The 13,835-nt window shown below is 37.6% G+C and overlaps 1 protein-coding gene across 1 annotated transcript; it reads left to right on the top strand.

Moving 5' to 3' along the window:
- Window positions 1–641: 641 nt before the first annotated feature.
- LOC100578744 lies at window positions 642–5,191 on the top strand. Its single transcript, XM_026443376.1, has 9 exons — window positions 642–796; window positions 888–1,018; window positions 1,094–1,334; window positions 1,401–1,729; window positions 2,738–2,805; window positions 3,303–3,418; window positions 4,034–4,164; window positions 4,293–4,472; window positions 4,551–5,191. The coding sequence occupies exons 1-9, from the start codon at window positions 683–685 to the stop codon at window positions 4,693–4,695; spliced, it is 1,455 nt and encodes a 484-aa protein (XP_026299161.1). The 5' UTR covers window positions 642–682; the 3' UTR covers window positions 4,696–5,191.
- Window positions 5,192–13,835: the final 8,644 nt, after the last annotated feature.

Below are 13,835 nucleotides of genomic sequence, written 5' to 3'. Positions count from 1 at the left end.
TTCTACTTTTATTCTACTTTTTCGTCCCGACAATTTCTGGAAAAACAGTCGAAGCAAGTGACGGACGGAATAAATTGCACCGATTGAATGATAAAACAACTCGTGAAATTTCTACGAGAATATTGAATTCGACTGTTCGCGATCACGGGTGAAACGACACACTGTTTCATTGTCACGGAGAGAGAGAAAAAAAAATTACTTTACGACCGAATCGTTCAACGATAACATTTACAATCTAAAAAAACGACATCGAAAGAAATCTTGGCGTCTCGTCAAATTGTCGGGTTGACACCGATCTCTTCCACGGGTGAATCGATGAATCCCTTCTTCGAAAAAGTACCGTTCGTTCGAAGAAGAAATTGCATAACAGAGAGTCGGTTGCGCGTGTCGTCCTCGTCCTCGTCATTGTCTTCTCGCACCAGCAGCCTGGGGTCTTTCGGGTGTCCACCTCGTGAACTTGTTGCCACCAACAACGAGCCGTCTAGCAACGTTGACGGCCAATGGCCGTCGTCTCGGTGGCCGAGAGAGAGAAAGAGAGAGAGTGTACCGTAAGGATATTCACGTGTAGTAGGTAAAACAGAGGGGGATACAGGTGGTGGCCGGTCAACGATCTTGCGCTCCCCGGTTCACGTGTATATAAAGAGAAACGGGACGGGCGCACGGCAGATCAACAACGGCAGCCATGTTCGGCAAGATAGTTCTGTTCCTTTCCGCATTGGCTCTGGCAGGAGCGCAGATACCCAGCCTCGGCTTCTGCCCCGAATACGTACCTATGGCCAACTTCGACATGACCAAGGTAAAAACGCTAATCCTTTATCGTTTATTTTTTTTTTTTTTCGATTTCTCGTCTCGACTTCTTCTTTAATTTTTTTTTCCTCTCCCCTTAGTTCTTAGGCGTTTGGTACGAGGCTGAGAGGTATTTCCAATTGACGGAGGTGGTGTCGAGATGCGTGATGGCCAATTACACGTTGGGCGCGGATGGGAAATTCCGTGTCAGCAACGAAGTAACGAACAGATTGTGAGTAATATCTCTCTCTCTCTCGGTTTATTATATTATAATCCAAAACTGTTGAAACTGGATCTTTCGATTCAGCACGGGGATCAAGAGGGTGTTGGAGGGCGAGATAAAGAAAGCCGCCTCGAAAGCGGAGGAGGGAAAACTGATCGTCAAGTACACGATCCCGTTGACACCCGAGACCAAGTACTCGGTCCTCGAGACGGACTACGAATCGTACGCTGTCCTGTGGAGTTGCTCGGGCATCGGCCCGTTCCACACCCAGAACGCGTGGGTCATGACGAGGGAGAGATTGGCGCCGGGCACGGTGTTGCAAAAGGTGAATTATTATTATTAATATTCTTCCCATCGATATATTAAATTCTAAATATACATATATACACAGGCGTACGCAGTTCTGGACAAGTACAAGATCTCGAAAACGTTCTTCGTGAAGACGAATCAGGAGGACTGCGCCCTGTTGGACGCGAAACCGTCCCAGGAGCCGCAGGTCGAGGGGGGAGGGGAGAAGCCGGAGGATGTGAGGTCGGCGGTGGCGCCGGACGCGCCGCAGGCGATCCTCGATTCGAAGGAAAGGCCCAACAGCGAGGAGAAGCAGCCGGCGGCCAACACGGTTCCGGAACGCATCATGGAAGTGGCGGATACTGTGAGGGGGGAGGGGGAGACGAAGGCGCCGACGAAGGCAGAGGAGGGGGGAGGGTCGAGGGGAGCGTAGAACGGGCGGAGGAAGATAAGAGGAAGAAGAAGCTTTGAAAACTTTAAAACTCGTCTCTTTTAAATCGGATAAATTTTCAGCGAGGGAGGGTTGAAATGAAAATTCAATACAAGGGCTTGTAGCGGTCTCGAGGCCAGTCTCGCCCGTCCAGTTTCGTCGAGGCATTATCGAAAGAAAGCTTTCATGGGAGGGAGGGTATATCGCTTTTATTGTTTTTTTTAACTTATGTACAGAATGTAAGAGGAAGAAAAAAAAAAAAAAGAAAAGAAAAAAGTTGAATAAATTGTTACATAAAACTGACACGAAATCCTGTCTGTTAATTTTTTATTACTCCCGAAATTTCCGAGATCGAGATCGAGATCCTAAAGAAGAGAGAAAATTTAGCGAAAAATACACGTATTATTAATTGATGGAAAAATTAAAAAAAAAAAAAGGAATATCACTCGAGAAAATATATACGTAATTTCGTTCCTTCGAATGTATTGACATAACGAACGAAAAATGCGCACGTAACGAAAGTAAACAAACACAGTACAATCGGGATAAGTAATTACCGATAATAATCTACCGTTATCCCTACACAACAATCGACAAACGTCGCGTTCTTTAATTACACGTACCGAATGTAACGATTCGCTCGTAAAAGTTAACTGTAAACCGCGCTACAACGGATCGAACGTTCCGGTCGAAAGTTACTTTTCCCCTAAAAACGATTGACTCGCGTCGAGAAACGGCGAAGCTCGAGATTAGATTAGATTAAAGAAGGAAGGAAGGAAGGAAGGAGAGAAAGAGGAATTCGAATTTTAATTTTGAAGAGGTATTAAATCCAGAGGTATAGGTCTGGGGTTTCTTGAACCTCGCTAACCGTATACCGTTAGTGACCCACTAACAGAAATCTTCCGTACGCATCCAGCCAGCGTTCACAACAGTGAATCGCGCGCGAGCGAGGAAGGTGGAAGGAAGAGGAGCAGCACCAGTCACTGACGGACAGTTGGACGCGTGAGAAGCGTTGTGGCCAACCTTGAATCCGCTTCTCCTCCGATCCTCGAGTCTTCAACGTGTGTACAACGATTCGGTACGTGCCCCATTCAAATCAATTCAATTCGTGACTCTCATACGTTATTTTTTTTTTTTTTTTTTTTTTTTATTCCCTCCTCGTCGAGGATCGCAGAAAGATTCGTTTTATAGGGATGGCCACGATTCGCGGATCTCGATCTTGTTTATAATTTTCTTCCAATATGATAAATGATAAATAAGATATGATTCGTATATTTTGGAATATAAACGTGATATGCAATTCTCTCGATTGAGAAAATTTTTCTTGAAAAAAGATTTAACAAATATTACTTTATTTCGTTTTATAATTAAATCTTACGATTATTTATACGATTCTTACATCGATATTAATAATATATATATATATTTTTCGTTTCACTTTAAGATCGATAAATTTGACATTTTCTATCTTTTTCGAAAATTTCCCTTTACATATATATATATATATATATATTTTTTTTTTTCTTGTATCTGCTATAATATTCCTTCCTCTACTTCCGTCCATTCCGTTTGCAGAAATGTTGCGGATATACTTGATCCTAACGATCGCAGCAACCGCGGCGATGGCGCAGGTACCATTTTTGGGCTCGTGCCCCGTAGTGGAAACCATACCGAATTTCGATATAAAAAAGGTTAGTGGAAGGTGCATTCGCACGTTTTCATTTCTATTATTAAATAGAAAACTGGAAAAAAAAAAAAAATTTTCTTCTACCTGTGTTATTGACTTACTTATGAGGCAATGCAACCTGCATTTAGAAAGCTGTCCTCAATAAGATATTGATATACATCCGACGACGTAACGAGACGTATGCAAATTATGCGTATTCAATTTCGAATTCACGCGGAAAATTTTTCTTTCTAAAAAGAAAGCCGGTCATCCGTCCAATATTGGAATCACACACACACACACACACACACACACACACACACACACACACACACACACACACACACACACACACACACACACACACACACACACACACACACACACACACACACACACACACACACACACACACAAACACACACACACACACAAACACACACACACACACACACAAAACATATATATACAACACACACAACATATATATATATATACAACACACACACAATATATATATACACAAAACACACATGCACACACACACACAATATATACACATATATATATACACACATATATATACATATATATATAAATTCCGTCTTGATATGCGTATTGTTTCGTTATTTGTTCACAGTACGTGGGCAAATGGTACGAGATCGAAAAATATTTCGCCTTCTTCGAGTTCGGCGGGAAATGCGTTACGGCGATTTACAGCGAGGGCGAGAATAGCGCGATCAATATTTTGAACAAGCAGATATCGGCCCTGTGAGTACGGTTATTGAATCGTTTCAATTCGTTCCGAATTAATTTTCCGAAATAATATATTATTAATATTTGTACATCGATAGTAATACATATTTAATACATATTTCCGAATGTATTAAACATTTAAGGACCGGAGTTTCGTCGAGTATAGAGGGGGTTGGAAAACCGGTTGTCAAGATCGAAGAGGCGAAATTGATCGTTACATTCCCAACTTTGCCCCTTCCGGTGGACGCCCCTTATTGGGTTCTTGACACCGATTATACGAGCTACGCTGTCGTGTGGAGTTGTTCCAACTTCGGCGTGTTTAGGTAATTTTGGGAAAATTTTGATGACTTTTTTCTCTTTCGAGTAAACGAGAAATTAGGTATTGCTATCCTATGTTTCAGCATGAGGAACGTTTGGATTTTGGCGAGAGAACCGAAGCCACCGGTATCCGTGTTGGAGAAAGCGTATCAAGTATTGGATAAAAATAATATAAGCAGGGCGTATTTTATCCGTACGGATCAGAAAAATTGCCCTCTAGAGAATTAAAGGGAGAACGATCGATCGAAAATCATCGTTTGTTCGAAAGAGTAAGTCGTTTCGTTTGTAAAATACGTTTTGTGCTCAACTTTATTAGCGATTATTTATTCATCTTTATTTATTCTTTTTGATAATTTGTAAGTATAAATTTGCTTTATCGAGCGTCGATAAAGAAATTTGGATACGTCAAATTTATATTAAGACCGTGCAATCGAATAGCTTAACGAGACTCGACCTTATTATCAATTTATAATTTAGCTTGATTTTGTAAAATTACGAGTATTAAAATTTTACGCTTTTTATTGCATAATAAATATTCACCGGAGCAGATGTAGATATAGTTAAAATGTTATTATATACCTTATGGTAACGTGTTGTTATATTTATTTATTTATGTGCTAAATAGAACGATGTAATGTACGATAAGATAAAAAAAATATATTAAAAATATGTGATAATGAGAAATTTTATATCGAAGAATTAAAAAAATGTTTGAAATTGTGAACTTTGAACTGTGTATTAAATTTTCACTCTGCCTCGTGAAAAAAATGTATTTAAAAAAAAAAGAAATAGCACAAGCAAGATGTAGGACAGACCTGACATCTTACGGGTTTTTGTGTCGCGTGTTCTGAAATACCGACATCGTAAAAATCCTTTGTAATTCACTATAGGTAATTACCGACAACGATTTTTTACTCGTAAATTAAAAAATTATAATCATTCGAAATAATGATTAATATCAAAAGCAATCACGATATTTTATACAAATCCGATCGTTATTTTAACCGCAAAATTAATAATTATTTTCCACCCATCTTTGATTTCAAAATTTGAATTTTTTCGTAATCGATTTAATCGCGAAAATAATAATAAAAAAAAAAACCGCGATTTGATCACGAAGACTGAACGATGGACCAATAAATTTATCGGTCAGAAAACAAACTACCATTACCACCACCATTATTACCAACACTACTCTGCTACATATTTAAAACGAGCACAGTGACAAAGCAGTAACAAGAATGACTTCCCATCCTTTGGACCCAAAAAAAAAATCCAAAAGATGAGAGATCATTAATAGTTGCCCTCTTCTATGGCAATTTGCCGGGCCTCTTCTTTCTTCGATGCCTGCTGAAACTTAAATCTAGATTCGAGATTTCCTGATAAACGAGAAGAAAATTTCTCTTTCGACCATACATCGATGCAAAAGCTCGAGCTCAACGTTCGAGATCAATTTCACGACCGCGGAATTCAAAAAATCGACTAGTGAAACAAGAGAAACAAACTAGATGATGACCGTTCGTCTCGATTTTCACTCTCGATTTTTCGAATTATATTTCCTGAAACACGTTGCCACGCGAAAACGAACGCCTATCCGACTAAAGACTATGATGACAACTTGCCGGCCCTGCCTACTTACAATTACTAACAGACACACCAGAAAGTATGCTACCTGACCTATCTAGCCCTACATTTAAAAAATATGGCAAAAAACAGGCACGTCAACACACTCGCTCCACGGTTCTCACGCACACAAACTCGGGCGCAAAAAGTTTACACTGGAAAGGACGTCCCGGGACGCGTTCGACACCCGAGCTCGATGTACACAACATTCACACTCTAAGTTTACGTACCGTTTTCTTGAAATCGACTGACGACGGATAGCGATCGTTGCGTATAAATTCATCGCGAAAAAAAATGCGTATTTCAATCGTAATTATATATTTTCACGATCGAGGGAATAGGTATATACGCTCGAAAAAAGTGATAATATTGGACTAGATGGTATGAAATTCCACGCTTTTGATATAATTTGAGATAATAAAATGGTGGAAAGAATAAAAGATAACGACGCAATTCCACAAGCTAACCACACATACACGCACACAATGTGGAAAATACGTCGCATGATACACTAACGCATCGTCAATCGGTGAGAAATTGTTATAAAATTATAAACTAGTATCATCATGCCCATCACCTTTCTCTCACACAAGTAACATCTGGGCACGTGAGTGAGATCCTGGACATGGAAAAGATTAAACCTGAAAATCCTGAGCTAAAAAAGTATCGATTTATTTATTTTTCATCTAACGAAACTAATAATATGTTTTTCTAGTTTATCAATATTCTTATTTTATTTCATATTTTTTGTAACTCTGGTTGATTTTTAATAAGTTATTAAAAAAAGGATTGGAATCGTTAAAACAATCATATTTAAAAAAAAAAGATTAATAATTTATTTTAATCTAATATAAATATTAATAGAAATATCCTCAAGCGAATTCTTCAAAGTATATTTTCGAAAAGATATGAAAGTATTCAAAATTTATTACTCTGATTTCTGCCTTGTCGCGAAATGTCTTCTTGCATATTTGATACATTTTCTATACGAAGGAAATGAAATTAATATCTTTACAATATTGTATTATCGATATTAATTCTCGATATTGTATTAAAATTTTCATCGATATAAAATTAATTGTTAAAAATCGCGATATGCAAGAAAACGTATCCTGATCTAATAAATAAAATACAGAAAGAAAAGTGTTACTGCTCACATAATAAATATGGTCGCTGTGCTCGTACAAAAATTCTACGTATACAACCAGTCACCCGTGTCGATTTGGACTTTTCATCCTACGACATGATCGAGTGGGCCAGAGGAGCAAAAATAAATGCGACTTACCATTAGATGCGACGAAACTGACTTGCTGCTTATTCTTTTGAAGCACTGACTCGAATATATATACCGCAAAACGAATATTTAAAAGAAATAAAGAAAATAAAAGATTATTAACACGTTCATTTATACCAGTCGCGAATAAACTAACACTGATTCAAATTTCACGAAATGTTATTATAATTGAATTTAATTAAAATTGTTATGCCGCAAAAAAATATTCGAAATTACGAAGCAATCACTGACTCTAACGGTCGCATTGCACGCGATCACAAAATATCGAACTTCATTGCGTCACTATGGCAGCCATATTGGAATTTTCCCGCCTTTGAAGCGAGAACCAGTAATCAGCTAACAATCTATAAAAAGGAAAATCAAAAATTTCTAAATAAATATCTAAAATATATGGAATTAATCGATTATGTTAAAATAGAACAACGATCAAGCGCAAATTTTATCTCAGGAAATCGTAATATGAGCTACTCTGTGATTCTAACCGTCAAATAAATGAACAAAGAAAAAATAAGTACTTGAGTTATTAAAGAATATCCAATAAGAAATGCGTAATAATCGAACAGTAATGTACGAAACGACGAAGAATAATTATGCAAGTAAAATACTATTAATAAATAATTCACATACCTCGAGAAAATACGACACGTCCAAGCAGCACAATTTTCGAGACGACAATGGCACCTCGGCGCTTCGATTTCGATTATCGAATTATAAACAAGGGAAGGGGAATGTGCTCTATCGACAACACTCGTTCGCATAACAATCGTTCGACAACAAATCGAAACGTGTCGAGCGTAACCCTCAATTTCTCCGAAAAGCTATTATAAACAATGTTTTCACTCGACTCGAGCAAAATGTACGCGAAAGAGAAAGACAAATATATAAACACTACAGAAATTGCACGTTTAGAAGAACGAATACGTACCACTGAAATACGCATTTATTACTTCAATTTGATGAAACTAATTACATGTATGAATGTAAAAATGGATAATGAATTAATTTTAAACGTTCGCTTTTGAATAAAGAAACGTAAAAATCTGTTTCGAATAAATTTGCTTTTACGAAAAGAAATAAAACGTTACCTGATATATAGGGAAATCGCCATAGCGTGTATTATAAACTGTATTATTCTTTCGAAGTCACTCTGGCTATCAATCTGCACAAATAACGATTAAAAAAGATAAAATAAGCGTATAGAGTTTAAAAATATATTAAAACAGAGCAATAACAAAGCTAAAATTCTTGCTGGAAAGCTCGTACATAGTATAAATTAACCGGTAACCTCAAACAATCAGACGATCGAACGAAACGTAAAGAAATTCACACAAATTACAATTAATTTCGTTATCACAACGTTCAATTGATCATTAAACGAACGAAATAACGTATAAATTCGCTAATGAAGTAGAAATTACTTACTTTGTAGCGAGGTTACGTATCTCAAACCGGTGACACGTCCTGTCACGATGATTTTCGATAAAAGAATGACGCCACGCGCCACAGTTTCGCCTAGGAGCTTTCTAATTGGCTGGAGCTCGTGGTTCCTTATTCACTTAAAACCGCGCGGAAAATAAAACTGTAATATCGTACAATACGCTTTCGTCGCGAATATAACGTCGAAGCTTTACAAAAATTCGCTTATTAAAAAATGCAATAACGATAAATTGTTGAAATTAATTTAATTACAAAGATCAATTAAATAAGATACAAAGCGGAAACGTAAAGTAATAATAAATTTAATTAAAACTAAAAACTAAAAAGAACGAATTTAACATTAATTTTTCATCATTTTTCATCGTTTCTTTTTAATATAATGAATAATAAAAATAACAAATATAAGAAATAAAACGAAAAGAACATTTTCACACGGTATACAATAGACTCGTTTCTTCCACAAGGAGACAAGAATACAAGAAATAAATCGTGCGTCTGTTAATAAAAACACGTATTATCAATACTTTTGAAATTAAACAAATAAAGTAATATTGGGGTACGTGTCACGTGTCAAGCACCGATCCCTTCGTCGCGTGGCGTGTATTCTAACAGGACACCGTTCAATTGAAAAATCTGCAGGGTGTCATCAGCGACATATTGTGCAACGAGAAGAGTAAAAATCCCACCCCACGAAAACAGAATCGTGTTAAAAGGGGGAGGGGGGATGCATATTTCTCACAGACTGACAACCTCGATTAATCAATATCCTTTTCCCTTCCTTTCTTTTTTTATTGAAACACGACTTCTTACCACCACGATAAATAATAATAATTCCATTCCATAAAAAAAATAAATTATTCCAATTAATGATTAATTTATACGAAATTAAATTAAATAAACTTTTATAAACATTAAATAACATTATAAACTTAAAAAACTTTATAAACATCAAAACTTAAACTTTATAAACATTAAAAAACTTATAATTATAAATTTTATATTTATATATATTTTTATATTTTTTATATTATATATATAAAATTTATAATTATAAATTTTATTATTAAATAAACTTGAATAACAATTGAAGAATGATTTTTCTCTCCAAGAGAAATTGTTTATCGATTTATTAAATTTTAAAAATGCGTCTAGAATCTAAATCAGGATAGACAGATTCGAAAAAAGGGAGAGGAAAAAGAAAGAAAAAAATCTTGTCGGACAACCAACAGGTTGTCTCCTCTTTTAAATTTATCCTCCTTATCCTTTTCATCTCTAACTGCTCTTACACACGAGATGTATAATGGAGGAAGAGCGAGAGAGAGAGAGAGAAAAGAGAGGATGATGGAGGTCTCTCTCGAGGGCCCCCCGAAAATATCCGCGTGGGCCCTTCGATTTTCGAGCAGCACCGGCTCCCCCCTTCCTAATAACAGGGTACACACCGAGGCTAAACAAACATACACGCCCCTGGCATCTTCTCGCGTTGAAAGAACTCAGGAGAAAGGGGGGGATGTGAAATAAAAAGTGGAAAAGTACAGAAACAATTTAGCAACGCCACTTAAAGGATGGGAAGATGAGGTATATGAGATAGCGAAAGAGTATATAAATTTTAATCGATATTTGTCAAAATTGGAAAGATACGTTTATTGGAAATGGGGTGAAAAAAGGGTAACAATATTACTGGAATTCACGTTGATCCTGAATCTCGAGTTTTGCAATGAAATTAATATTTTTTTTTTTCGTTTATTCTTCGAAGATTTGGCAAAAAATATCCGTCTTGTCGATTCCTTCAAGTATTACTTCGCCATTTCTTGAAATGAAACTTACGTACAGAGAGAGAGAGAAAGACGGAGGTCGTCGTGTAATCAAGGAAAGTGAAGAAGGAATGGAGACATCGCATCTTGGGTTTACTATTATTGTTTAGACACAGCTACACTTTTCTCAATTACTCTTCGAGAAAAAAAAACACCTATCATCGACTTATATATTCGACGATTATCGTGAGTCGATAAATCAGTAAATTGTTTCACACGCGTGTGAAAAGTATCTAAAATAAAATAAAGGAAAGAAAGGAAGCATCTCTGTTAATTAAATTAAGAAGCTCCTATTATTTCTAAAATGGAAAGCGAGTCTTAAGGGCCGATCCGTTTGTCTCTAGCACGTGCAAAAGAGCGGCGAAGAGACGCGCGCGCGAAGCGCGGCGAGTGTATACGCGAGGTATATTCGAGTATAAAAAAGAAGGAGGCGCGTGAAGGGAAGGAGGAGGCGAGGGAAGTTCGGGGAGAGTGGGTTGGGAGGGGAGGGGAGGTGGGATGCGCGCGCGCGAGAGAGAGAGAGCGAGCGAGCGGCGGAGGGGGGAGGGAGCGTCGGAGACGAAGGTGGATGAGACACAAGGGCCATTCTGGTTTGTGGGCACAGCCGTTGCCCGAAGCCCACAATTATGATAATAGCCCCTGGTCCTGAGTCTTGTTAGCCCAAGAGTGGATCCCAACTCCTTTTATCTATGCCTTCTTATTTTTTCCACGCTCATCCCTCTTCCGCACAACCCTTCCTACTTCCATCTTTTCGCTCTTTCAACCCCGTTTCCGAAATGGACGAATTTCGAAAGGAATTGGAGGGGGAAAAAATATATTCCATTTCAAGAACGATCGATCATTTTCCCGAAATGAAACAATGAAACAATTTACTGTTTCTTTCAACGGAGGTTTTTAATTAAAAGACGAACAAGTTTTTCTTTTAATTAAAAAAAAAAAAAAGAAGCAGAAGAAAATCCATATACTTTCCTTACCAAACGATATCCGGTAAAGCGTGTTTTTTTTTTCTCGTTGGTCGACAGAAGAAAGCGGACTAGGAAAAGGAGAATAAGAATATAAAGCGGGAGGAGGTGGGGGTAAAGTGTCGGCGGGAGCGCAAGGAGCACGCATATCGCATGCACGTCTCTCTCTCTCTCTGTAAACGTTGTAAAAGGCGATAGGAAACGGGGCACGCTTTAATCCACTTTTCAGCGTACCGTCGGGCGCTTTTGATTCGACGCGGAAAGCGTTAATTGGAGACTGCAGCGCCACCGCGATCGGAGCAAAGAAAGCCTTTCAAAGCCGGGCTCACCATCCCCCCCCCCTCTCCTTCTGTGATAGTAGTGGGCGCAGCTTTTTTTCCAGGATAAGTAGAAAACGCCGTTACTTCCTTCTTCCAACGGCACCCACACACGTCTACCACGTTTGAGCGCGTCGATGCCGCGATGCTGGTTCAAAGCCGGTGATGACGTTTCTCATTCAAATCTCGCACAATTTTTGTACCGCACCGTCTCTCTTGTACCGTTTCCTCGTTACGCGATGCGCGAGCATCGTGGTGGAGGGGAAAGAGAGAGAGAGAGAGAGAGAGAATCGATCGAGACGGAGGGTCGATCGATATTGTGCGCGAAGTAGGATAAAATTTCGTGGTTTCATACGTACGCTAGCGATGGGTAGGATAGATAGGATAATTTTGGATCAAACAAGAATCTGGATGGGACGATCCGGTGGTATATGGGATTGTTTACTTAGATTAGAGCCGACAAAGGGAACTGTTCTCTCTCTTCTTAACTCTTGTCTTGATTCAAGCGATGATTCTCCCTCCCCCACCTCCCTATATTTGCTCTAGATTAAATGGAGTTTCGTGGCGCGTATCCTCTCGACGATATCTGGCTACGGTCTGCTACAGCGCTTTGTATTGTACATTGTATTCACAAGAGGAGAGAGAGAGAAAAAAAAAAATTCTTCTACGCGTGCTCCCTCGCGTGTATATAAACTGCGAAATCTGTTGAATCGTATAACATAAATCGTAATGATTTGTAAATTTATCAAGAAGGAATGATCTGCTGTTTCGCGTTGTTATTTATTCGTCGAAATGTGTGCAAATTTTTAATAACATCCCAAATTGAATCGCAATTTATCCTTTCGAAAATCGAAAAATTGTTATATCCGATCAATAAATATTTTTCGAATATGTTTCTTTTAAAACGTTTTAAAATTGGAAAAAAATATTTGCTCCCCGTGTACGCAACGGGGAGCAAATATAAATATATGTGATAATTTGGTAACAGTTATGCAGTTACGGTAAATGTATGTACATCGTGTTTCGATATTAAAGTCGTACGTACGTATGGATCCCTCGAGAATTCTCGATAAAACATAAAGTAAAATAATGACGAACCGTATAGGTAATCGGGGAGATTAACTTAATAGCTGGGGTACCTGAAGAAAAAGGTAAAAAGAAAGGAAGAAGAAAAGGGGAGCGAATTCTTGTAGACAGGTGATAAACAATAAAAACGAAAGATTAAAATTGTACGTGAATATAGTTTGATTGTAGAGAAAAAGTAATTATTATTATTATTACTATATCTTCACAAATTTTTCAGTCAGAATTTTCAAAAAAACTCTGCTCGTTTTTCCCATTTTTCTCTCTTACTGTTCTCTTCCCTTTTCCTTCTTTCTTTTTTTTTTTTTCATTCGGTCGTTTTCTCTGTTTTGCCTTGTGGCAGAATTTTTTGTCTCGGTTCATTTCTTGGTCGGTAATAATGACGTTCGGTAATCAGGTGCATCCTTGATAGACCAGAACGAAAACCAAAGAGGAAAAAAAAAAGAACGAAACGAAAGAGGATCGTGATTTATAAACGGCTACGTGGGCGTTCTCGGTATTCATTGTTGATCTCAAATTATGTAAATAACGAACGCAGAAATTATAGACGACTATACCGTGATCAAATTTGCCGTTTTTCGATACACAGCAATTTAATTTTCGCGAAATCTAGTTATAGAATTACGAATGTATGCAACGTAAAATATACCATTTGCATATTATGGAATTAATAATTGGAAATTTATAATTTTCCAAGAATTCATGTAAATGATTATTTCTATATAAATGTGCAAAAATAACGACTAAAAGATATATCAATTTTTTAAAACGAATTGAATTATAAAATGTAATTGTTACAAAAAATTTAATTTATTTTCGCGAGGATGAAATCATCATCAAA

This window comes from Apis mellifera, linkage group LG10 (assembly GCF_003254395.2).
Source record: "Apis mellifera strain DH4 linkage group LG10, Amel_HAv3.1, whole genome shotgun sequence".
NCBI classification, from domain to species: Eukaryota; Metazoa; Arthropoda; class Insecta; order Hymenoptera; family Apidae; genus Apis; species Apis mellifera.
The sequence above is the reverse complement of the archived record's forward strand: the minus strand, read 5'-3'. Positions and strand labels throughout refer to the sequence as shown.

Bases quoted from the DNA above. Each gene is read 5' to 3' on its own strand.
- LOC100578744 (XM_026443376.1), top strand. From the start codon at position 683: ATGTTCGGCAAGATAGTTCTGTTCCTTTCCGCATTGGCTCTGGCAGGA. The intron at 1,019-1,093 runs GTGAGTAATATC...CTTTCGATTCAG, and splicing joins AACGAAGTAACGAACAGATT to CACGGGGATCAAGAGGGTGT. The intron at 4,473-4,550 runs GTAATTTTGGGA...CCTATGTTTCAG, and splicing joins TCCAACTTCGGCGTGTTTAG to CATGAGGAACGTTTGGATTT.